Genomic DNA, 27621 nt, shown 5'->3' with positions numbered 1-27621 from the left:
GAGGATTTGGATCAATATTAACAGTTAAGACAGTAGACTTTAAAATAGCCTTCTGATACCCCTTCAAGTTGAGGCAAAGCATGTGAATCAATGTACATATTTTATCACACACTTACACACTCACAACCAGTCCTTTACACAGGGAACAGGCTCGTGGGACCCTAACACACATTCACAGGATCCAACAGCACAACTATTATTCCTGCCTCATTAGCACAGGAGTTCATGTTCCTACAATACAAAACAGCTGTGTGCAAAGATCCTTAAATGGTAAACGATGATGCATTCAAGAGGTCCAATATAAGCCCCACAGTTGCCAAACACTAGTTATGGTGTTAAGGATTGTAAAAAATGTTCTTCAGACCTTATTTGCAATAGCAGAAAGGTCAACGTGACTATATATGTATCTGTATCATGTAAAGTATAAATCTTTGTTTACAAGAAATTGAGCCTTTTGTGTATACTTTATATACTGTTGTTATACTAACATCTGCAAGATATAAGGTAACAATAGACAACTATTGGCTTATTATGTTCTGCATGTTTGTGTGAGTCTGTGCAGTAGGGAGGGACAGACTGTCAACACATGCTTGGCCACGATGTCCAAATGTGCAGCATCTAAAGTGACTCGTGCTCAGCATTACTTCCTTAAGATTTCCCCACAGGACTTGTGCTACTTCACACTGACAACCACTTTGGAGCCGTCAACAGACAAACCTGAGCACACATCCTGACAGGTGTCTCTGTTACACATACAGAGTACATGCAAGCACACACACACACACACAAACACTTGCATAGTACGATCACACAGACACAAAACACCAGCATGCACTTGTTCACCTGAGGGTACACTCCAAAGCCTCAGAGAAACACACATGCTAAATATAATAATCAATAAACACAAACTTTTTTCAGGCCTCAGAAAGCACTACACAATTCAATGCAGTTGATAAATACTTGATTGTAAAAAAGACAACCTAATCAGTTAATTTTATTTGAATTTGATGTACTATATAATGAACATCTTTTCAAATGTCACTTAATTTTTCCCCCAAAGTAAAATATTTTCCAAAATTAAGAGAGAACAAATTACTTTTATGGGTCCACTTTTCATTGCTTCTTAGAAGAAAAAGACATAAACACACTGAGAATGTTGCTTTTCTTTGAGCTGCAATGGAAGGAAAAGAAGTTCCTGAAATTGCAGTATCATTATTTTGGGAAGATGAATGTGCTCAAAAATGTAATAGATCAGTGTTCCTAAAAAGGGGGTCGTGAGATTGTTTATAGATGTTTAAAAAAAAAAAATCAGTCATGCATGAATCATTTCTAAAATAATTATAGTATAAGTTCAATAAAAAATGTAAGATTGCTAAACCACATCGCATATTCAATTCTTCTATTTTTAATGCAATAATTAACTGCCATTAACTGTCAATTGCTGCAACAAACAATTTCCTTTACTTCCAAAATGTTTTGTGCTGGTTAGTGGGTACTTAGCTGAAAAAATGTCTGAAAGGAGGTATAATATCAAAAAGTTTGAGAACCAATGTAATAGATTAAAGGACCAACGTCTGGAGTTCATAAATGTGTGCACACTGGGCTCCTTGTATACCATTCTGATATTTCCTGTGCAGTAGTTGATATTTTGGCCAGGCACTATGAATATCAACCAGATTTCACGACAATCTGGCCATTTGATGTGAAGACACTCTGCTCTAGGGCAAACAATATCACCAACTACATGCCTCACAACTAGACATGCAGAAACATGTATAATCCACAATAAACATTCATGTTGTGAATTCTTGTTGAGAAACCATTTAAAAGTCATGCAACGACTAACTGAACAAGTCTGTGTGCATGCAATGAAGAATATCGAGTCAGCTCAGCTCCTTTTCTGGCCAGGACATGGAGGGTATAAAAAAAAAGGAATGTTTTTAGAGATCTTTGTCACTAAATAAAACCTGTTTTGTTTTACAGCGCTGTTGTGTCAAAATCTAGAAGTTGCTTTCATGAGTGATGTATTACTTAATGTACTGTAAAGAAACATTTTATGACCTACAAGTACATAAAATCAATTATACTCACACCATCAACTCTAGGTTAAGTGAGACAATTATATTTTTCAAATTGGGTCTCGTTAATAAATACTTATTAAGGACTGTTTTAAATATAGTTTATTGTTCATAATGAATTTACTGCTGCTCTCTCTCTCTCTTTGCCAGAGTGAACAAGGAGGAATTATGTTTCATTCAACAGTATGTAACAATAAAAAGTTGCAGTATTTAGCCATTTACAGTTTTAAGTATAGTCTTATTTATTAGGTAGGTATTGTTTCAAGTTGTATTGTAGTGTTACTCTTCTCTCTGTCTCAGTAAACAGTGGAGGTTGTGTGCAATCATCTACACAACATAACCTGAATAACTCCAGTCATGTTAGCTCTGTGCTGGCATTAATCAGAGCCTGGCGTATTAATGAGAGCGCGGCAGCTAGCTAATTACACCCATAGATTCTGCAGCAGCCCATTAAATATACAAATGACAGAATTAAAGAGCCCAGCCTCTTCTGATTAATCTTTAAATGGGGAAAAACTAATGATGTCTGTGCAAACTTTCCCTTCACACATTTCTCCCCCTCTCCTCTCAACGTCAGTGCCTGGCAATCAATCATATTAATTAAGGAAAAATAATTTGTATCATTTAACATTTCCCTCTTTCCTGCTCAGTTGCTGCAGTGGTGCTGCAGAAATGTACTGTATTAGACATGTCTGGAAATTATCCAAGTCTATTTGTTCCTGCATTAATTTCTTCGTTGTTTTTTCTAAACTGTTTGTAATGTTTCATCGCTCTTCATTGACTGTGGGTTGTAGAAATACATCTGGATTATGGAAAATATGAGCAGGCCCTCATCCTGTTTCCAATCATGCCATTTCAGGCTCAAATACTGAAGAATTACAAATGAGGAGAGAGGATTTCATAATCTGTTTAGAACCAGTATCCTTAATTCAAAGATGAACAAGGAGAGCAGGAATCACATTGTAGCGCTTCAGATAAGATGAATGGACTAGCATGCATTTATGGAAACAAGCACTTATAGGGTATTCATATCACAGCATGATCGCATATGGTTATAATCCTTTTTTATCTAAAGTAAGATTCAGCGTGGTAAATATTGACCTCAAGTGCCCTAAATTCATTCAGCATTAAGAAGCATCGTTAATCACAAGTGAGCAGACTTATCATTACGGAAACATCCACTTCTATCACAATAATTGCAAATGGAAAAATACCTATTTGGCCAAAATAATTTGAGTAAAGTGGCCATAAAATTAAGTGAAATGGCAAATATCATGTGATTTTACATGGTAATGCCTTGATTTGTATTGATATTAAACATACAGAATATGGCCTCTGATCAAAGATGTGCCCTTAATTCACATGAGAAAGGAGAACGCCTACAGTAAGAACCTGAATTAAAATTTTATGAAAACAAAAAACTACTAATACTTCTATAATGATGCATAATGTTGATGGAGAAAAATGATGTTATGCTGTTTCCTACAGAAAGCCCACCAGGATCTTTGAAGCATTTATAAATACATGTATATAAACGTTTTCTCAAGACTCAAAATAACCACATTTCCAAGCAATGCGTAATCTAAATGTTTGCTGAATGAAATATCAAGAGATCTTGCATTATGGGACTGAACAAAAAAGTCTATACAAAGATTCTACTTTTAGAAATATGTTCCAGTTGTCATTGCCGGAGTTACTAGGTTTCCATAAGACGTCAACGATTGACGAGTCTCTCCTCTGTGATCAATTGACTCTCGAGGGGGCATTACACTGCATTACATTCATAATCCAATTTGGCTTTGATTTGTTCGCTGTTCCATGCGCTTCGATGGGAATAATTGTCTGTAGATGATGCTATTAGTATTGATGGTTGTAAAAGGACGATGGTTTGAGGACTGCCGACACATTCATGGTCCAGAATAGATCCGGTCTGAAAGTGATTGTCTGATCCATTACCCTTTATGAAGGAGGAAAGTGGAGGAGATGAGAGGCACTGCTCAATAGCAAAGCTCATCATCTATTTGCTGGCAGTATTCAGATACATCTATTTACCTTTGTGCTGAAGGAGCATGGATAAGATCAAAAATCATCATTTGTTGATTTGGGATAAAAACACAGCGTTGGGAGGGAGCAATGAACAAGAACCACCAACCATGAGCTTATATAAAGAATAAGAGTAAAGACAACTGTTGGGATTCCTCAACATTTAACCAGATTTGCATCAAGACAACCGTGCACTGTCTGACTATTTGTCTGTCTGACCTGTTTGTACAGGACAGAGATCTGAGGTGTGATATCATTATAATAAAAATCTGATCCGTGATATTTGTAAATTATAGTCCAGACAAGGTTTGCCTGTTACTCATGTTCTGTTAAAGCCACAACCTTTCTCACTTTCATAGAGTTATACACATTCAGACTTCTCACATCCATATTCATACACAAGTTAACCTTTGTGAAGAAAGTAACTCAAGAATATATACATAATCTCAGTGCTAATAGTTAATATTAAAAGTCCTCCATAATCAAGTTTCTGTTTAAATCTAAAGTAATCAAAGATTTGCATGCTCTCATGGTGATCTTCTACGTATAAAACAAAAATATTAGGACACTGACACACTTTTTGGGCTGGATGTTCCTGATATGTTAGATGTAAAATTAACTGTACACTTTGGGTGGGTGGCAAACATATATGGGTATATTAGTGGAACAAGATTATGTGACCAACAAAGGGAGATTTGTTGACTCAATTACAGTTGTAGCAATCACATATGGATTACAGATAAAAACTTTTAGCTTCCCAAAGTCAGGTTTTTGTCACCAGTTTTGGAAAACTGGTTTGCTAACGGATATAAATCTATTATTATTATTTGAAATATATTATTCAGTTTTAAAATGGCTTCAGGGGGTGTAATCTATGATCCAAATTTAAAAATTTTGTCCACACAGAAAGACATAACTGGTGATACAAGGTTTGTTCAGGACAGTGAAGTAATCTCAAGTGGCATCTAAGAGCTTTGCCCGCTCAAATCCCACTGATTAGTATCAGCAGTCATTAATTATGAGCGTCAGACTGGGTGATGTTCTCAGATGAAGCAGAACATGTTTGGCTGTGCAGCTCAACCCTCTAATGATGCTGGTAAACAGAAAGATAATTGTCCTTTAAGATGACGGGGGAAGTCATTCTAAAGGAATGTCACTAGAAGACTGAGAGACTGCAGTGCGATCACCGAACAACACAACAGATATAGGCACGTATGTATGCATGTGCACACATACTCACATGTACAGTTTATAGTAATGGAAATGGACATGCCCTCCATTATCTGACACACAGACATCTGCATGTACCTAGATATACAGTACTTTCTTACCTGTGAAGTCAGTGTTGACAGGAAGGGTGTCACTGGGAAACTGGTAGTAACTGTTTCCTGAGAATCTGGTTCCTCTGACAACTGGACCTTGTGGGTCAGAGAAAGAGACGTCCGTCCTCTCCACCTAAAAAAGGAAAATAATGTTGTTAATAATCATAATAATAATATAACTATGATAACAGTACCTATTACAGCACCAATACTCAATTTAATTTTATGCTCGTCTTGGTTCAACTTCAGCTTAATACATTCAGAATTACAACAAATACTATACTGTCCAAGTCCAGGTCAAATTAAGACACAAAACTAAAGCCAAGTAATACTCTCTATGACTACGAGAGGCGGTGACGTCAATTTTTCATCAGGGGGTGTACACATAGGCTCTGTGCGATGTCCTTATACCGCCAATTTGTTGAGACCACACAGACTTGTTTGCGCAGCCACTTCACTAAAATTGGTAGCATAGCAATCTCCTGCTCATGTGTGGAAAGCAACGTCCAAGCGGAGAGTATAAACAGAACAACTAAACGTCTATTGAGTCCGCAGTTGTCCGAGTAGGTGTCTGTTTGTGAGCATAACCGAGGTTAAGAGTCTACGCACATCCTAGTGGCACCAAGAGGATGTGCTTTGAGCTAAATGCTAACATCAGCATAGTAATTTGCCCTCAATGAGAATGTTAACAGGCTGATGTAAAGCAGGTAAAACTGGCTTACTGTATTTAAGCAAATCCTCTTACAGACCTGATATAGGGGGTCTGGTCCATTGAGTTGGGCTGGGGGGTCCCAGTCTATCTGAATGGTGGTTTCATTTACTGGAAGTAAATGAGGTGGAGACAGTCCTGTTGGAGCTGAGGAGAGAAAGGTAGAACATAAGAGATTGAATGCCAACTCAATGCAAATTAAAACTTTTCTAATATTTAAATCAGGTTCCCATAATATATGGATATATGAACCTCCCTATTGCTTTTACAAGAGTGCTTTGTTTGTTAAATGTATGTAAATGTGAGTACCTAGAATCACTTAAGCAATGCACAACACCTAACACACTCAAAGACATTCTCACGTTGTGGTTGTAATCATCAATACACTGATTTTGTATTTTGTGAGTTTTTTCGAGAAGAAAAATTTCATGGCCCTTTTCATCTCATACCTACTGTATGTCTAGACTGCACAAAAGTCCAATTTTCATTTAACAGGGGGTCAATTTAATTTCCTTCTTTCACTTTAGATGTTAAATTGAATGTCCCTTTGAACATACTGAGCGCTACTTGAGCTGTAGCTTCCACATGTATCATAAATAAATCAACCAAAGACTGGCTGATATGGTGAGAGGAGATGTATAGGAATGGATAGAGAGGCAAGTGATGGACTGGTATAGAGATGGGGAAGATGTGCGTGTATTAAGTGTCATTCCATCGTTGTGTTTCTGTCAGTGTGTGTGTGTGTGTGTGTGTGTGTGTGTGTGTGTGTGTGTGTGTGTGTGTGTGTGTGTGTGTGTTTCAGTAATGGTCTAAATGGTGTGTGGTAGGAGTAAATTAGCTCTCGGTGACACACATGCAGACCATCTTTAGTGTGAGTTCTAATAGAGCTCTTAAAAGGGAAGTGGACAGGTTGTCTTAGGCGGCTCATCTTGGCACATCAAACCATAAATTACTGCCAATCGATAGCTTACTAGTCTATTGAAATGAGCTATGGTGACATTTGGAACATTGACTGTGCCACACACACACACACGCATGCACGCACGCACGCACGCACGCACGCACGCACGCACGCACAACTTGTTTTAAACAGTGGTGTATTTCATTGATGAATGAAATGCTAGAAAACAAATTTGTCTTTTGGTTTAACCAAGATCTGGAAATCTTGGATCTTTCTGACGATGATATGTGAGGGAAACGGACAATATTTAGGATCTTCCTGTGTAGCCAGCGGATAAACGATCTCCGAGCCAAGACTTCTTCTTTCGTGTGCTGGTCATTGTTTACAGTCTGAAGTACCCAGTTACACTCAGTTAACAGTTAATAATTAAATAAATAAAAAGCAAAATGTTTGTCAGAGTTCCAAGATTGCGTTCAATGCGTTCGGCCTATTTTGCTCTACACACAGAATGTTTAACTGCATGTAACATAGTGAAAAATCCTAAAATGTTATTACATGTGGCACAATATCTTTTAAAACTTGCAGCTCTACTACGCAATAGTGGCAAAAAAAAAAAGATTTGCTTTATTTGCTCAGTTAATCAAATACAACATAATTAGGGATACAGGTTTGGAGAGTGCCCGGCATGTACTGGACAACAACCATTATTCTATCCACCAAACTTACATATCAAGGAAAATCACTGCAAACCTTGACAGACTTCTAAAGGACAGAAGAGTGTGTGTGCATATGTTTGTCGGCATGTATTGTGTCATAAGAGACAGCTATCAACACTGGTGATCGATTGGGATTCTAATCTATTCTTTGCGTGTCATGTTTTCATTTATTGTGTCTGCTTGTTAATTCACTGAAACGTACTTAACACTGTGACACATTCAGTTTGACGAAAGCCACTTGCCTTATCATGCATGTGCACAAACACACACACACATGTACACCAACACACAAGGTTAACAGTCCACCAGAAAGGTTAATTTTAGCTGCCGACATGGTAATGAAGCAGCTAAATCATGGGCCAGCTCCCAGGAGCAATTGTGCATGTGTGTGTGTTTTCTGTTTTTACAGCGACTGACATGTCTTAACAGGCTCTTAGCGTACAGTTACACCACGCACACAAGCACACCACTTATTGACATCGCGATCCCTTGCCATGCATATTTCTCTCCTCAAGAAGGGCCTCAGGCCAATTATGCGTAAATCAATAAAGTTCCTGTTCTGTTGAGTGGTGTTACAGTGTGAGTGTGTATGTGTGTGTGTGTGTCTCTGTGTGTATGTCTTGTAGAACAAGCCTTTATGGATGTAGGATACATAAAACATCACCATCAGTCCCTGATTAGCCACTCACTTTACGTCTTGATCGATAACTTTGTGGAAAGACACTCACGTTGAAACAATTGCAAATGCATCCACACACATGGACGGAGAGCTCTTCCCTTGTGTCGTTACGCCTGTCTCAGTGTGCACGCTAATGTTCAGTCATGTGCTTTGGTGTAACTCCAGTGGTTTCGCAGATGTTGTCTGCTCACTTACAGCAGATGGTAGCTGGCTCTAATGGCACAGCCTTATGTGCGGTAGATTTATAAGTGCATCAGTACCACGCTCAGGTACTTCCTACTAGGAGTAGCACTTAATGTGAGGATAATTTACATCCACAAACAGTTTCACTCATTTAACATAATTATTTATTATTATATGTTGCAACGTTAATTTAAATTCTGAAAAATACAATTTTAAAACCAAATATAACAACTTTTTGGACATGCAGAAGTTTTTAGTTTTTCTTCAGATTTTCACTAACAAGGGCCAAAGAGGCTACAGTTGTTTGGAAAGAGAAACCTTAAAGAACTAAATATTAACATATTTCAACAATAAAGATTATTTTCAAATATATTATAAAGTAAGGGATTCTGTCGCAAAATGAATCTGAAGTTTAGATTTTTTGCACTTAGATTTCTCTTCTCTCAGGGATTTGGGTTTTCCAGAAAAGAAAAAAATATTTAGTTTAGCACAGAGGAAAGCAGGGATGATTTGGGTTTAACAACCTGTCAAAACGTTTGATTCTGATGCAGCAAAAAATGACAAATAAAACTAAACTAAAATCAAATTAAATATGAACAGTATATTACAATTACAACTAAACAAATTCAGTTGAAGATTTTTGGAAATATTGTTGTCTTAGACTACAATAACTGTATAAAAAATGAGCACGAAAAAAGAATAAATGTAAGCAACAGCTTTCTTTCATCTCATCGTTAAAGCTTATCTGCTCCCTATTGTTGATAGGTTACAGAGGAAAAACTGTTTTAATACCCTAAGGGGGTATGCACCTTTAAATAGCTTAGATTATCCGCTAAAACTATTATTATCTATTTTCTGCGAACACTCAAGATGATTTAAAACTGAATGAGAAAAAGTGATTTGAGGTGTGGAGCTACAACAGAAGCTCAACACCCAATGAAGTGGCACATGCTATGCATATCAAAAAAAATCTGCTAAATGGCATATGCCATTATCATTTCTTATAGTTGAAACAAGGGACAACTTTGGCATTGGATGAGACGAAATGGTGGCAACAGATGTGGCTGTTAAAAATACATTCAAAAAGTCAACTGGGTACAATAAGCCATATTGTACTGTACTGTATTACAGTCAAGAGAAGTCTTTGGAATCACTTGAAATAAACATTGTCGCTGTGTAAACAGATGTAGCCATTAAAAATACATTTAAAAAGTCTACCGATTACAATATGAAGCAACATTCATCACAATAAACACAAGGAAGGACTTTTTGAGAATTTTGTGAAATGAAAATATTCTCTATGTCAACAGATGTAGCTGTTTAGAATACCTTCAAAAGCCCAAATCCCTGAGCAAGTATTTATAGATAAAAGGGTTTTTTTTCACAACCGTTCAGCAACGATTGTCTATTCACCAAAAGGATAAACAAAACAAATTCAAATCCCAAAAAGACATAAAATGAGCAGCAAGAGTCGAGACCATGAGTGAACAGATGGAAAGTGTGTTGGAGGGTCAGGTGTGGATCTGTGTGTGTGTGTGTCTGTGTGTTTATGTGTGTGCGTGCAATATGTACATTGCGGAGTGATTCATGTTGGTATGCTGCCATGTGCTATTTTATGTTTAAGTGAAAATGCCAGGAAGAGATAGTGAAGTGAAGGCTGGATTGAGTAAAAAAAATGAGTAAGCCACAGAGCGTCAGATAGAAACTGACAGATAAACACTTTGAATAAAAATTGCGTGTGTGTCAATGTCAGCCTGCACTGATCAATTAGCGCTCATCGCAGTCCCATAGATTTGTGGCCGTGTTATTAACCAGAGCTAATTCATTCTACTTCCATAATGGTTATAAATCTAAAAGAGAGAGACACTGTATGTGCGTTTCTGTAACTCTGTGTGTGTTTGATTCATGGCCAGCAGGAAGTGTGTGCTATGCCACATTTTTCTCCTTGTAATTAACAGTAAATTGTTTTTACTGCCGCGCGCCATGAATATCCCCTCTGGTTAACACGACCGATGTTGTCTCCACTCAAGTACCCAATGACTAACTGTGTGCTTTTGGACACCAGTGTGCATTATGTCAGAAGTCTGTGTTGCAGTTATGAAGAGAATACCACACACCTAAATGATTTAATACTGCATGCAGTTGTATCTGACTGCCATTATCTATATATATATATACTGTATGGACAACATATTGGCTCTATCAGCATCTTCATGTCTTTAAACCTATTCTCTACAAAGCTGATTACTGTTGTGGAGCCTTGTGTACTTTTGTTACTGTTTGTCTGCATCCATGTGTGTTTGTGTGCATCTCTTTTTTGTTTTACCTGCTGGTAGGGTCCGCCCTGCACTTGGCAGACTGGAAATGCATCCTGTCTTTGTACAGAGTGTAACAGTGAAGTTGTACACATGGTAAGGCTTCAGTCCTTTCACTAAATAAACAGGCTGTGACGATGGTCCCACCCTATGTAAGACCTGAAAAAGTGAGACAAAGAGGGAATTAAAACTTGTTGTGACAATTTATTTTTCACTTTATGAGGAAGACAAGAGGAGAGAAACAGAGGCAATAAACAGGCATCATACACAGTGATCTCAGTTTGTTAACTTGGAACACACACACTGACAGTGTAGTAGCTGCTTACATGACCTGACAACCCAGACACTACAGCAGCACGATTATTTGTATAATAACTTTGACAATCAGACAACCACGTTCAAACATAATCTGCTTAGATAGCAGTGTTTTGATTATAGACATATCAAATCAGATCAATTTTCATTGAATTGCCAGTTCAAAGTGTTTGGGTCAGTGACATATTTATTCACTCTCTGCTTCCAAAACATTACTGCTGCTGCAGGTGAGAATATTGTCAACACAATAAAAGCATGAAGAAACATCAGTAATACTGAGGATGAGCTAATGAAATAGCATTTAGCAAGAACAGAAAACTATATTAAATAAAAGGTGTTTACATTGGCACGGTTTTTACTCAACTGAAAGTTTGATAGTTTTATAGTTGTCCTGCTAATGATTTGCAAGGGAAAGTGTGTGTGTACGTCACCTGACTAATAACCGGAGGTGCATAGGGATTATTGGTCTGTTCTGTGAGCAAGTTGACCCGAAATTCTGTGACCTGTCCTCTGGCAATGATGCCTTGACCCTCAGCAGCACTCCATGAAACTTTCAGACTGGTGGATGACAGGGCAGACACTTCTGGAGGTGCCATCAACTCTGGGACTGGAAACATGGCCACACATTAATGTGTATAAATAAACACATCACACACCGTTAGACATTCATTAATGTTGAACTAGTCAATAACAAATCATTAATACACAAATCAGTAAATATATGAATACATTTTTGAACATTTTGAGAATACATAAAAAGGGTTAGAGGGTAACGCAAAGTACCAACCCCTAAATACAGTTAGCTAACGCTAATGCTAGCAGAACACGGCACATCTTTTTTCTTACCTGTTCAATTAGTCAATTTAACTATAATGCTACAATTTACTAATTTCTGATTTGTTTACAAAGCTTTTTTTTTTTTAGTGTATCATTTTCTTTGATTTTTTGATTAAGTTAATACTTATCTTATGCATTAATTATATTAGCTAAAACAGAACCCCAAAGCTGCAGTAAATAAGATAACTTTAACTGCTAACTTCAGGACTGCCGACTGGAGTGTAAATAGTGTCCTCAAAGTGACTTAAGCAGCATATTCTGAAAGCTTAAATAAGTAGTAACTTTTATAAGCTACAGCAGAATCAAGAGTCTAGCAAATACAAGGGCTACGACAAGCACCCAGAAAGAGCGCAAGGCTTTGAGCCAATTTGACTCGTAATTATAAATCTCACTGCTTTTCTTGGCAGAGACCCGCCCTGTGTAGCTGGTGGAAAGAGGGATGATTGGTTAAGGTTAGGCATTGACCTTGAGTAGTTAGGGTCAAAATGGCCCAGTGGTCCAGGGCATAGGACCCAAACAAATCTGGTTACCGGTCGTTCGGCGAGCATGACTTAAATTATTATCTAATTAGATCAGCTTCTTATGAGAATTTCACTTTTTGAATGTTGAAAATCAGAAAAGAGTCTTAAAAGATGCATTTTCTCTTAGATTATATGTTCTTGACACTAATACCTGACACTTTGTTAATCTCTGAGATGTAAAGGTTTAGACTACTTAACACTGTTGTTGATTCCTCAATATTTTTGCAGAAAAGTTTTTCTTTGAGTGCCACCTATTACAATAAAAATTAACCTTTTACAGTATGTTAATTAAAATTAAAATACTTACTTAGACACAAAGAGATACATTAAAAATCGATACTTGGTGGATATTATGTGGATTTAATGGATTTAAGCATTCCATAATTTTACGGTTTTGATAGCCACTATTACATGACAGATTAAAGAGAAAGATTCTTTTATTCTGCTGTTGATGGCATCTAGCTGTGAAATATACTGTGAAATGTGATTCATGGTAGACATAACCACAATCATATTCTTTCTTTCTGACACAGCGCACGCACGTGCACAAGCACCGACACACACTTCACATTTAAAATGGTGTTATCATATGCTTGTTATCCAGACACATAGCTTAGAGTGATGTTGGAGGCAATCGTTTAGTCCTAATGAGCCATATCATCTATTTGAAATTCAAATACCTTAATGAGTTTCCCCTCCCCCACACACCGTTTTTATTTCCTCCCTCCTTCTTTTCTCTACATTTCTTTTGAGAAATGCCTGTATTAATTTAATATAATACTATTAATTTGTATTACATACATCAGCATCTGGTGAACTTATTTTGACCAAAACATTACATTACACAGATCTCTGTCATCATTTAAATATATTTTTCCTTAATTTATGCTACATTCTTCCGTTTCTGGAAGAGTCCAAACCTCAGCATTCACAAGCCATTTTGATTGCCATTACGGCCATAACTTATATTAAAAAGAAATGTGTATATACGTGTATATACTGTATATAAAGAGACCTTAGGAGTTTTGGAATGGAAAGGAAAATGACTTATTATCTATGGAGAAACCCCCTTCTGTCCACTATAAAGTCATCTGACTTTGTCTGGTGTGTAATCACTTAAAGATTAATTAAAATATCAACCTACATAGTAACCATTTTAAAAGTAAATCGATTTAACTTGGCCCTTTTATTGACCCTGGATACACCCCAGGACTGAAAGACAAAAAAATCCATGTAAGCTTAATTTAACTATGATCATGAACTTTACAAACCTCCCTCCATGGTGCGTGCTGTGGCCCACCCTGACGTGACACTTCCTGCCATATTGATGCTTACAACTCTCATCTGATAGGTGGAAAAGGCCTGCAGATCTCCTACAACGGTGCTGCTCTCAGGGGGGGAGACTGTGCTCATATTGGTAAGCCGTTCTTCTGGGGAAACACTTGGATCCAGCCAACCAGCGCTGAGAAACACTCGCTTCTCAACAGCAGGACTTGAAAGATTCTGTGATTCCATTGGTCCACGAAGAAAAACCTCATACCTTGTGATAACACCTGTACAGAGAGCAAAATAGTAAAAAAAGAGTCCAAAAGATTAACACTGATGACTTAAACAACAATCAAAACTAAACAGGTATTTTCTGAAATCAAAGTTAAAGGAATTGTTTAAGAAACACTGCACCAGATTTCTTTTTTCATCCTTACTCAACCCTTAAGTGCCAAGTCAGCCTGTTATGATAGTTGAGTGAGTCAAAGCATCAAGTACGTTAGAAGCTGTATCCCTGCATAATTCTCTTCCCTATTGGCAACAGGATGCTAACATTTGTAAATTGAAAAACAACTTTAGATTGACGATATCTTACTAAATTAACTTTCCACCCTTAGCTTTCTAAATCGCTAGAAATAAACATGATTATAGTTGAGACTACCTCAGCTGAAAAAAAGGTGGAGATGTGCAGATGAGGACTGACATTATAGTAGTGTCCAGTTGAAAGCTATATCAACCATTCTTTAAACAATGAATTAATGACATGGAGGAAGGAGACACAGAGAAACCCATGTAACAAGACTTAGAATGACAGTGGGAAAGAAAAAGAAAAAGAAATGAGAGACACAAACAGAGAGAGAAATCCAGGTTACAGGGCTTTGTATGACATAGAGCCTTAGAGCCATTACAAAGCTCTCTGGATTTACCAAAGGCAGTTCCAGTTCAGTACGAATTTCTGTGTATGTGTGTGATACTTCTTCAGTGACACAAGCCTAAAAGCCATGCTACTAGGCAAGTGTTTCATGTTAGTGTTAGTCTGTGTGATTATCCTACTCAATTATTCAATGTCACATGAACAGTAATATGTATATGTTTGTTATGTTTTTTAATTGTAATATACTTCTAATAAACACATGCATTTTTAGTGCATGGATGTGTGACGTGTGTACAGTTTGTGTTTGTGCATGTCTATTCTGTAGTTCTACATGTTACATGAGCTGTGCAGTATGCATGGGTGTGTTTGGGGTCCTACCATTTGGCTGACTGGGGGGCTCCCAGGAAGCATTCAGTGTATGAGGTCCCGAAGCAGTGACTCTGGGTGGGGGTTGGTTTTGTGGGGGGACAGAGGCTGTCAGAATAGACAATGGTGGGGTAGAAGTGCACCCACCGGAGGAGCACGCCTGTAGACAAGGTTAGGATTTTTTAATTTACATCTTGTAGGATCGCTGTGTGGCTCAAGCACACTTGTTATATCACTCTGAAGTAAAGTCGTTTCACATTGCTATAATAATAAAATAAATACAAAGTTTATAAAGTTAAATACTGGCATATGATTGCCCCACATACCTCCAGTGTTATAGTGTACTGGGTGAAGGGCTTTAGACGGCTCGCCACAGCCTCAGTAGATAGGCCTGTGTAGTGAATGACAGGCTCTGCTGCACCAGACTCCATAGATGATAGGACAAACCTGTGAGAGATGTGATGATCAATGACTCTTTTCTTCATTATTCCATCTCTAGTTATCACTCCACTAGCTCACTAGGACAGTTTTTACATAAAAAAAATGTAAGTGTTAATCGTCCCATCTTGTTTCAAACTTTCCATGTTTCTCTCTTTACTTTCAAACTTGACTGATCCTTTCCATTCATATGTCAATCCTCCATCTCTTCCCATTCATCACAACCTCCCTCAGTAACCTTCTGTATTATAACACTTATTGATACTCCCAACTCCATCTATATCCTTTTAATCTCAAATTGTCCATGTTGTATTTTAGTACCCTGAGGAAAACTGTGTTTGAGGCAAATTAAATGTTAACCTTTCCTACTTCATTTTATTTTCCATTTGTTTTCACACTCTCCTGTATCCAAAAGTCCTTCACTTGGTTGTTCTCTATATCTGATGTTCTCCATCTCACTCTTCTCCTTTAATTCAACCTAACTGAGCTTTCTAAGTCCCCTTCACCTCAATTTCACTTGACTGTCTTGCTTGAAGGGATTAACAATTCTGAATGTTTTGTTACAAATTGAATCACCAAGAGGGCCTTCAATAGGTCACTCATGTTATTTGGCTACTTTTTGCACTTGCACATGGTATAAGATGAAAGATGAATCTTATCGGCAGACGGATTCAGTCACAATCACAACATAGACTATAGATAAGGCATCGGAAAATTCCTTCTGACTTTGAAGACCCACAACTGAATCTGAATTTTGACTTCAGTCCAGGGTCCTCTGCCTCTAAACCCTCCCCTCCTTTCTCTTCTTGCTTACCTTTCCACTGGGCCTGTATCATTTCGTGGTGTGCTCCAGTCAAAGCTAGCAGTGGTTGGACCGGGTCGTCCTACAAGGTATAAATGGAGCTGTTCTACTTCTGGCGGTGCACCTAAAGTTTGGTATGGCGCTGATGCACTTATCGTCGCACCGGCCACATTAGCCGTTACAAGCCAGTAAGAGTAGTTGGTGTAGGGAAACAAACCGGTGTCTTCAAATGATTCAGGGCCTGAAAGAAAACGGGGAAGTAGGACGGAGTAAGGTGGGTAAGGTATTTTTAAATATTAAGTAGGAGATTGAAGTTGTTTGAACCTGTGTGGATACCTACTGAAAGGATAGTGACTCTGGGTGCTATGCACTGACTGTCCATCCCTGATGAGTGTGTAGTTGAGTCTGTTTGAGTTTGGGGAGTCGGGCGGATGCCAAGAGAGACGAACGGAGGAATAACTGAGACCAAAACCTACTGGTGCAGGTTGCTGGGAGGGTGCTGCACAGACAGAGACAGAAATAGTAAAATAGTATAACAATTATAGATAACAGCTAGCCTTTAAGTCAAGGTGTGTATTTTCTCTTATGTGTGTGTGTATATGTATGTGTTAGCATGTAAAACAGACCTTTACTGCACCCAAAGTGGCTCTCAGAGTCGAAATGACTCGCTCCAGGTTGACATATATCACACTTGTCTCCGGCTACCAGCAGCTTACACACACACACCCCTGAGTCTGGATGACATGAACCATTGACACTGCCCACCGGGTCACATGCACAAGGCTGGCATCTGGTCAAGCAAAGAATAAAAAAAATTATAAGTTTAGTACAGTCCACAATTTTCCTTCATAGCTACAGCCAGCTGGTTGAAAACTACATCAAAAAGACTTAAGACTCTGTTTTGATAGGGAATTATATTTTTACTATCTTAGATTACACATATATATCTGTGTGTTTGTGTGTGTGTGTGTGTGTGTGTGTGTGTGTGTGTGTGTGTGTGTGTGTGTGTGTGTGTGTGTGTGTGTGTGTGTGTGTGTGTTAGTAAGTCACCACACAGATGTTGTCATTTACATACTGTTTGATTGTGCAGATGTAAAATAATGCTATTGTTTAGGTACCGATAGAAGGCCAAAAATAGAGAAAGAGAATGCATTTTGAAATGCATCTGCATTAGTGATCAAATGTTCAAAGATAACTTGTGACTGGTTGTGTGTGCGGCATGAAAGGTGTTGGGTCTGCACCTTAACACTGTGAGGGAGACCCTCACTACTGCCTATCCCACCCACAAGCATGGCCTAGCTGTGAAACTAACTTCACAGAAAATTCATTCCCCTTCAGAGTTGTCAAAATCTCTATGTGTATATGTGTGTGTGTATATGTGTGTGTGTGTGTGTGTGTGTATGTGTGTGTGTGTGTGTGTGTGTGTGTGTGTGTGTGTGTGTGTGTGTGTGTGTGTGTGTGCGTGTGTTTGTGTCTGACGGTGTATGTGTCTGGGTCACCAGTGTGGTGTTACCCTCACTGGGGCTGGGCAGCGGGTGATCATCCGGCCAGCCACCTCACACCTTTACACACAGTCACATGCACACACAAACACACACATGGTCACATGTGCTTGTTGGAAGATGTTTGGCTCACACTCACATACACACACTACACTGAGATAGAGAGTAACACTGTATAAACCCTATTACTGTCACACACACACACACACACACACACACACACACACACACACACACACACACACACACACACACACACACACACACACACACACACCATGTGCATTTTTCTTTCTTACACTAACTCTGCTCACATGCTCGCTCTCTCTCTCTCTCACACACACACCGCTACACCCCCTTTATTGCGGTGTGAAAAGCCACAGCCTCTTAACGAGCCGCAAATTTGTCCTGTCAACTGGTGCTCAAACACACACACAGACACTCAGACTCAGAAATACACAGGCACAAATACACACGTACACAAAAATGCCATAGTGACTCGACCTTCACTCCATTCCCAAGGAGAACGAAAACACCAACATCACACCCATTCCCTCCTTTTTCATCAGCCTCAATGTACAAAATGTGTGTGAAAGAGAGAGTAATTTGTATGTATTAAGTGAGCTATAGCATGCTAATACAAACCAGCACTTAACAGTGACATGCAGGGAATTGTGTGCAAAGTAACGTAAGTATAATATGGTCACAATGATATTGAGTCATGCAGTAACTTTAAAGATGTTTAGGTGCCAATAGAATAAATTCTAAATAACTGTAGGTTTAAGAGTATTAGAATATTACATATGTAATCCCTGGTAATAAAAGTTGTGTAAAAAAATAAAAGTGTGTGTGAATGTGTGGATGTCTAATCCCTCCAGACAGACTTATCATCATATTTCCCTGTGATGAAGTTAACAGCGGTCAGCATTTGTCTGACCTGGTTCTCCATGGATACACATAGAGTCACAGAACTACAACACCAGCCAACTGCTCACACATCAATGTGTGTGGGGTGTGTGTGTGTGTGTGTGTGTAAATCCATTTGTGTAAAGCCTATTGATTGAAGGGGGAGGATAAATTACTTGATGATATTTAGATTAAGTAATCCTTATTATGGAGCGACTCTGGGCATTCAGCAGTAATAACCCAAGAATATATTTGTAATTTATTCAACACAATGAAATAAAACAAGACAGGATGAAGTGAATAAATGAAGGCAGAGCGCACGAGAGAGAGAGAGAGAGAGAGAGAGAGAGAGAGAGAGAGAGAGAGCAAGAGAAAGAGTATTTCAATTTTATGATTGGTAGAAAAGAAATCTTGTTTTCACATTCCCCAAATTGTTTGTCCAACGCAAGGACACATAACTTTTTATTTGAGGTACTTGAAGTACTTAAAAAAAAGCATGAATATCATATAGTTATTATATAATTAGAATATTATATGTTTTGAGTCATTATAATGATTGGATTATTAAATTTGTGGGCTAAAGAAATACTATTGGTCCACTGATCCCGTAAAAACCCTTGGTTGATATTGCATGCATTCAGCTTATGAATGGATTAGGTACTGCTCATAGATGTTTTTTTGATTAAACTGTAACATCAGTGCTCACGCTCTGGAAAAATCACATATTTATTGTTTAAGTTTATATAACAGTACCTCAATTTCACAGCCTCTCTTTGATGGCATCTCTCCAATTAATGGGAAAGTCTCCTATTTGCATATGGCACAACACTTCCCCTTATATGGTGTTTAGGGGGCTTTACGTATGCTAATAATAAACACACCTCCAATTTATGATGTAAGTGAAAGTGGGGTTAATCATTCAGCAAACCTAGGTAACAGCAGATTTGAACGTGTAAGAACCTGCATCTGGAGTTGACTTCTCTTTTAACAAAAAGTAATAGAAAATATAAGAGAATGTTGCTGCATGAGGCCCAATAAGTCTGGATTGGCTTTGTTAATGCATTTTTTTATTTTATTTTACAAGATCTTTGCCTCTGACCATCTTTTCCTATCATTCTGGTTTTCTCTGCTTTCCTTTATCGCTGTAACTATCTTTCAAGGTAGGAACATCCCTATCCATATTTTTCCTCTCATATTTAATTATTCCACTCTTTTCTTCCCAGTGCTTCCTTCCTTAACGTCTTTGTAAAGTAAACTCTTTATTGTCCCCCCCCCCCCTCAATCTTCCCATCCCTCTCTGCTGTGAGGAGATCTCAGCCACAGCCTGAACACAGGGGAATACAGCTATCAGGCAAGGTCAGCTAACACACACACACACACACACACACACACACACACACACACACACACACACACACACACACACACACACACACACACACACACACACACACACACACACACACACACACACACACACACACACACACACACACACACACAGTGGACCACTAGTCAAACAGTTTGTGGTTCATCTATCTGCTTTGACACCCTGTTGAGTGGAACGTACTTGTGTGTACCAGTACTGCACAGGATGTAACGTGTACAGTTACGTTTGTGTATGCTTGTTTTAAGTTGTGTGTAACGCTGTGTGGTTGAGATAGCCTGCAGGTAGAGACATGAGCGGTAAAGGTCAAAGCAGCTCTTAACTCATGTAAGTCATATGTCTACCAGCTAATCTGTAAACTGTCCTTACAGAGCCTGCACCTGCTGCTGTGTGTGTGCTCGTAGGTGTGTTTGTGTACTGTGTGTTCAGGTGGTGCAATTAATGGATAAAAGCTTCAGAGGATGTACAACCTGCATATATGGTGTTCATATGTGTGCATGTGTGTGATTGACTTTATGTGAGTTACCTGCCCAGGCCAGGGTTGAATCCAAAGAACATCTCGCGACACTGGTCACAGCGTCGCCCCCCCACTGAGGGATGGGCACACACACACCGTCCGGTCTGGCTCTCACAGCCACGCTGTGATGCTCCCATTGGATGGCAGTCACACTCTGCACACACACTCTGATCTGCTGAGAGGTAAAAGCCTGGACATAGACAACATAAATAAATAGAACATTTTGAATCAGATTGCTTGTGTGTCACTTTATTAATCTGTATAAAAGTAGAGTTGTTTTTTTCTGCTTTTCCTCCTTCCTTTGATATTTCCTTTATTTTCTACACGTTAAAAATCAAATCCACCTCATGATGTTTAACATCACAACTCAAAACGTCCATTGTTTTACGTCCAGGTTGTTTTACGTCCAGGTTGTCTACAAAATTCGGTTTTCATAACGCTTTTGCTACATTGTAATGTTTTTTTATAAAAAGCTTTACTATACTGAAAATAAATGATATCCTATGAAGTGGGCTGACAGTACCTCATATACATTGTAAAAATTATGTATAAGCCATCATATATGTTGCATATTTTTAAAAGTGTCTAAAGTGGTTTTTTTTTACAGCCGACAACATCTGATTGTACTGAACCAAATTCTATATAAAGTTCCTTATGTAGCAAATAGTGATTGTGTGACTGAGTGACTGATTTCGGACGCAACCTGGTAGAATTTTGAGATTCTTTCCATTTTAAATCCCCCCCAATAAGCATTAGGGGATGTTGTCTGCCATTTATTTGTAATAAAACTGAACACAAAGCCAATAAGTGTGTGTGAGGTTAAATTAAGCACTCCTGCTACTAAAGTATAAATCAATGCAGTTTATTTTTCTCTACGCTAATAGCAGCTAATAAACATATCAGATATTCTATTTAGCCACTTCTGCAGGGAATTTGCAATGGCTTGTTTACCATATCATGAATTGGCAGTTTAGGAAATTAGGCAATTTCTAGAAGGATGGAGCTTGCCAAATGCAATAAAATAATGAGATAAAAAGTGCTGGAAAAGTACTCTGTCTTTATTTGATTTTGGGTATATTTGTGTGAAAACTATGATTATCCTATGGCCTCTTTTACTCTTTTTGACATATTTCCATTAATACATCCATTCAAAACTTGTGTTACAGTAAACCTGACTATGCTGTTGTTCATCCTCCATTACTTACACAATACAACATCTGCTACCCCTTTGACCCATAAGACTGACCACACATACCAATACACACAAACACATTCATGAGGTGATGCACACACAAAAATCTAAGTACAGTGAGAAGACGCTTTCCCCTATACGGCACTGTGGTTAAGACCTGGCACAAACGTGACAATCACGGAGTGCAGATCTGGCAGAAGGCATGAGCCAAAAACACACACACACACACATACAAACACACACACTACACACACACACACACACACACACACACACACACACACACACACACACACACACACACACACACACACACACACACACACACACACACACACACACACACACACACACACACACACACACACACACACACCGGAACAAACACCAACAGTTTTGAGTACCAACCATTGTTCTTCAACATTTTCATCAGAATCTATCATTTTCAAGTAGTCTGCCAATACAGTCACTCTTTAAATTTTGATTTATATATGATCCATCCATTATTCTGAACACACTCACCAGGTCGGCATCTACTGCAGTCCTTTCCGTAGCGGGTAGGGACACAAACACACTGCCCTGTGGTGCTGTCACATACTGACCCAGTCACTGTTCCTCTGAGGTCACAAACACATGGCACACAGCCCTGGGAGAACCCCTCTGATAGGACACAAAACAACAAGATCAGAAAGCAGAATAGAAAAAAACAACTGTCACTATACTTAACAACAACACAGAAGCTTTGCAACACACAAAGTTCATACAGGAAGTAAAGAGATGACTGTAGTTATATGACATTTTAATTCAATTACAGTAACTGCCCTGTATCTCAACTAACTCTTCTTGTCAAGAGTACATCATTTGACAAAGTTTCTGAGCAACTTTTTAAACAGTGTTGGTCTCAACTATAAGACTGGCACTAAACTTGGATGTGACTTCTCTCACTCTGTATGTGTAAGCTCCTGTTGTAGTAGTTATGGGCACAGTTGGTACACCGTGCTCCCTCCACCCCTTCTCGGCATGGGCATTGTCCGGTCCACATGTCACATACACCCTCTGGCACAGTGCCATGGATTTCACACGCACACGGCAGACAGCCCAGGGAGTTCCGCTGCTCCAGGGTGTGGTAACCGTGACGACAAGAGTCACAGCGACGGCCTTCCACATGTTCCTAAAAAAAGAAGGGACGACAGAAAGAGGTGTGTAAAGTGTAAGAAATGAATTGACCCAGGGTAGCCTGGATGAGAATCTCCAATAAAAGGTATTAAACTGGTCAGTCACTTAATGAAAGTTGACAGTCTGATTGTGTTTAAATCAACCTGGTTATGGATTTACAAAGTCAGACAGCTTTGTGGATAAAACATGGTGGTGGAAAATTCAGATGATGACAAATGACAAAGTCTTGAGGTTTAGATTCATAATAAAGGTTAAAAGCTTCATCTGACCACTTCACCTGGAGTGTACGAACCACCATTTTTCTTTTTCTGCTCACAAACCATTACCAAACTTCTAAACTATTTGGCTTCTACTTTTTGTTACTGTAGCTGCTTTACGTTTCTTGTTTAGAATATCTTATTAGAGTTCCCACTTTCAGCCCTGCACATTCATATTGTCATCATATATTTTCTCAGAATGTAACTGCTATTAACTGACGAACGGCCACCATTGCTATAGAAACATGGAGGTTAGAGTCTTTCTTTGCTTTTTCCATTATGGCAAAGTCATGGTTGTAATAATGAAAAATGGCATAAGAAAATGTACAATTGTCAACTTGCCTTACACACACAGTGTCCTGTGTGAGGATCACAGTCCGTCCCAGGTACTGTCCCTTCTTGTGAGCAGTTGCAGAGGGCACAGGATCCCTCCAGTCTTAAACCATACAAACTGCTGCCACAAGAGTCACAGTGCTGCCCCCCCACCCCGGGCTTACACTCACACTGCCCCCCCTCAGGCTCACAAAACTGGCTGAGGGATCCTAGGGGGTCACAGTCACATGGGACGCAGCCGTCTGGGTGGGACAGGTACCAATAACCAAACTCACAGCGGTCACAAGAAAGACCTGGAAAGAAAGCATAAGACAGAGAGAGAAGACATTTAAAGAACTGTGCAGGAAAGGACCGAGTGGGACCTGCTGGGAGAACCAGAAAGGATATAAAATAAAATAAAGTAAATTGATGCTTGCTTGTTCACAAACTAGCGTTTAGCCTCTCTCTGTTAGCAGGCCCGTATGTATGTGTGAGAGGGAGTGGGAGAGGGAAGGAGAAATGGTGGGCAAGTGTATAAAACTGCCATCATTAGGGCCAGGCCCTCTACATATGATGGATCACTCACCTAAGGCCAAACACTTAATTTCACTGAGCGAGAAAATAAATAAATTAAGCAACTACAAGAAAAGGATGGAGGGAATGAAAAAGAAGAAATGGAGAGATGGAGTGATGGAAAGAGGCACATACAAATAATACTGAATTACCATCGAGTGTAAAAAAGAAGAAAAGGTGAGTTAAGTTGTCTTTGAAGTGTTTAAAGAAGAACAATGTATTTCTGCCAATTTTTTTTATGTTGTTATTCATTATTAACTGTTTTCACAAGACTTTGTTTTGTAAAACATAAAAAATAAAAAAATAAATCATAATTTCAAAAATGCAGCTTATTATTGACGTGTTAAGTGTGAACATTTAAGGCCTTCCATACTTTAAACATTAAATATCTCTCACCATTTTCAACGCCAGAAGTAGCAGTAAAGAATGTGAAATGAACCGATTAACAGTTTCATTTCAGTTTTGCTCTTTATGCATTCATTTATTTATCTTGAATTTAGGTCCGTCAGCTCTTCTCGTCATTGCAACATTGTAGCAAATTATTTCTTAAATTATGTTTGTTCTGTTTATCATTATTGTATGATAACAAACACCCAAACTGATCATACTGTGGGAGTTTTATTTCCGGCTACAGCAGCAGTGCTCGGCTGTAAGGCTAGTTAAACTATGATATGCAGTGTGAGCGAGCATGGCTTATTTGAATATGCCATAAGTATTCCATGACAGGCAATCTGTCCCTAAATGGATGCCTGGGGGCAACGCAGTCACCACAGCCGTTTATGAGGGAGCGTGTGTTCGTATGTGGGTGTGAGAAAATGTGTGCACGCTCCTACATTCATGAGAGCATATCTGTACATCTGTGTTAGTGCACATGTGTGTGTGCGTGTCGGTGTGTGTGTCCTACGCATTGTGCGGCGGACACTTGGCATTTCCCCTGGTCTGCCCACTTTAATGATTTTATGGATATGAATGTATTCCTTTCCATAGATCATATTTCATATTAGTGCAGTGAAGATATGTCTTCATGTGCATATGTGTGTGTTTGTGCACATCTGAGTGTGCTGGTGGTTAATGCGCAGGCTGACAGAATAATGCTTACAACCCTAACAATGCTGTGATATATTGTACTTTGTGATTTTTTCCCCCCAATAAAGCTTAACAGTTTATAAGGAATCCAACACCTATTAAAAGTTATTTTATTTTCTATTTCTATTTGAGACATTGAGCTGACGAGTTGGCATTCGCAAATCCTGTTTTTGCAGCAAGTCTTGTGACATTCAAACACGAGGTCCAACAAACACAGCAACAGAAACAACTGAAAAGATTAGAGAAAAGAGAAGGAAAGGAAGAAAAAATCAGAAGACAATAAAAAGAAAAGAAAGTGAGAACACAGAATGCGTTAGAAGATATTAGATCAGGACAGAGAGGAGGTCATTTTGTGTTGGGGCGTGCAACCGTGCACGCTTGCATGTGAGTGTGTGTTTTCGGGACATGGCCCAACTCTTTTATCAGTAGCCAGCTGGTTAACAGGCTCATGCATCACCATTTCAAACACTATTATGTACACACTGCACTCTGGCACCTTGTTATGAATGTGCGTGCGGGTCTGCATGTGTGTATCTTTGTCTGTGTGCACAAGTTTCAATTCCTTCCTTCTGTAGCGTGCCTGCCATTGCTCTACTCAAAGTATCAGCTCGGCAGTAATAAATTGCCATAATCAAATCTCATTTCTGAAAAATACCTGTGGGAGCAACCAAACAAACAAGGACAGAAAAAAAACGAAAGTCGGTCTTGTAAGAAGGAGTGTGAAAAATACAAGGGGCTGCAGCAGTTTGTTTTAATCAACTTGGCATTGAATTAGAGAATTTAATACCAGCTTAGTCCTTCATGGTATGCGTGTGCACAAACACACAAACACACACACACACCCACCCACACACACACACAAACAAACACACGCAAAAGAAACACATACAATCATACAAAACATAAAATAATGCAAAGACAAATGTACATGAACTCACATCCAGGCACTCTCCCTCTTACACATACATATACATAAACATAATCAGACACTCTTACGCACATTTACAAGTTCACATACACATGCCTGCACTCACACGCACAACCATGGGCCCTAGATAGCGAGGCTTAGCAATAACCATGATGCGTTGAGTTGAGGAGCGTTGCCTGGTTTTGCATTTCATACGAGCCGGCTCTTCAAAGACACACAGGGGAGAGAGTGAAACCATTTATCACAAAGAGAAGCACAACGGCTGGAAGCACCCCCAGCAGAAAAGCCTGTTTATTTTGGCTGGCAAAACACTTTGCGATATGGTTGTATGTGTGTTTTCGTCTGAGTACATGCACATGCCTGGTTTGGTGTGTGCATCCGGTGTACACTATTTTACTTTTGTGTGCACCCCAATGAGCAGCTGCGCATATATATTAATTAAGACGCCATTACCGACAATGTAACAGAGTAACTGTTCTAATGAAAGCACAAGTTATCAACAGAGTACTGAGGGACATTTTAGGGAGCATACACTTTTGGGTTGAGAGGTTTGCTTCTGTAGTAACATATCAAGGACAAAAGATGATATAGCCCTTACATTAGTTTTATATTTTCTTTCTTTATCATGGGTGGCATTTAGTAGAGTTGCTACTTTCCACCTGCTCGCCAGCAGGTGGAAAGTAGCAACTCTAACGCACATGATGGAGGAATTTAGTGCAAAAGTATTGGCAAACTACCATCAATTATGTCATCAAAATAAAATCCCCAAACAGAAATTAAAACTTTAGAAACTTTATCCAATGTTGTCAGGGGTCGGTTTACCTGTGATATGGGATTTACACCGGCATATTCCTGTGTCCTGGTTGCAACTGGGAACTCCTGTTGAGGTGCTGATGGTGCCAGCGTCACTGCAGTTACAGCGGGTGCAGCCATTTGGATTTGAGGCTTTAAGACCGTACCAACCAGGCAAACAGTCTACACACCGCTGGCCTGTTACTGCAACCTTACATTGACACTGACCTCCTACCTGGAGGTGAGGTTCAGAGGAAGAGAGGGACAGTCAAGGGAGATAAGAAATCAAGTTTTCAAATAACTTGAAGACATTGAAATAATTCAAATTGGTAATGCAAGGGTTTCAGTGGTCATCAATATTTTTGCCGTTTGTGTTGGTGTGTACCTGGGCACACTCCATGCTGCTGTTGACTGTCCCAGCAGTGTTGCAGTTGCAAGGCTGACACATATCAACTGAAGTGGGATCAGATCCCTCCAGCTTGAAAAATCCACTTGCACACAGCTCACAGTTCTTACCTGAGAGACAAAAACACCGTGAGACAGAGAGCAAGACATTCAAAAGAACAGGTAGAAATCATGAAGAGAGATCAGATTCCCTTTATTACCTCTGAGACGGAATACAACTGTT

At 39.0% G+C, this 27621-nt stretch overlaps 1 protein-coding gene across 1 annotated transcript in view; it reads right to left on the bottom strand.

The window, feature by feature from the left end:
• ush2a (Usher syndrome 2A (autosomal recessive, mild)) overlaps window positions 1-27621 on the bottom strand; it is a 190074-nt gene that overhangs the window by 119761 nt on the left and 42692 nt on the right. The window contains 16 exon segments of the mRNA XM_054614583.1: window positions 5453-5576; window positions 6193-6299; window positions 10958-11105; window positions 11693-11868; window positions 13891-14172; window positions 15138-15285; window positions 15452-15572; window positions 16378-16606; window positions 16706-16864; window positions 16992-17155; window positions 20687-20867; window positions 22392-22529; window positions 22815-23040; window positions 23645-23928; window positions 27024-27228; window positions 27379-27509. Coding sequence (XP_054470558.1) covers window positions 5453-5576; window positions 6193-6299; window positions 10958-11105; window positions 11693-11868; window positions 13891-14172; window positions 15138-15285; window positions 15452-15572; window positions 16378-16606; window positions 16706-16864; window positions 16992-17155; window positions 20687-20867; window positions 22392-22529; window positions 22815-23040; window positions 23645-23928; window positions 27024-27228; window positions 27379-27509 — 2823 coding nt within the window.

The sequence above is a fragment of the Anoplopoma fimbria genome, chromosome 2 (assembly GCF_027596085.1).
Source record: "Anoplopoma fimbria isolate UVic2021 breed Golden Eagle Sablefish chromosome 2, Afim_UVic_2022, whole genome shotgun sequence".
NCBI classification, from domain to species: domain Eukaryota; kingdom Metazoa; phylum Chordata; class Actinopteri; order Perciformes; family Anoplopomatidae; genus Anoplopoma; species Anoplopoma fimbria.
Note: the sequence above shows the minus strand (reverse complement) of the source record. Positions and strands in the feature narration are given on the sequence as shown.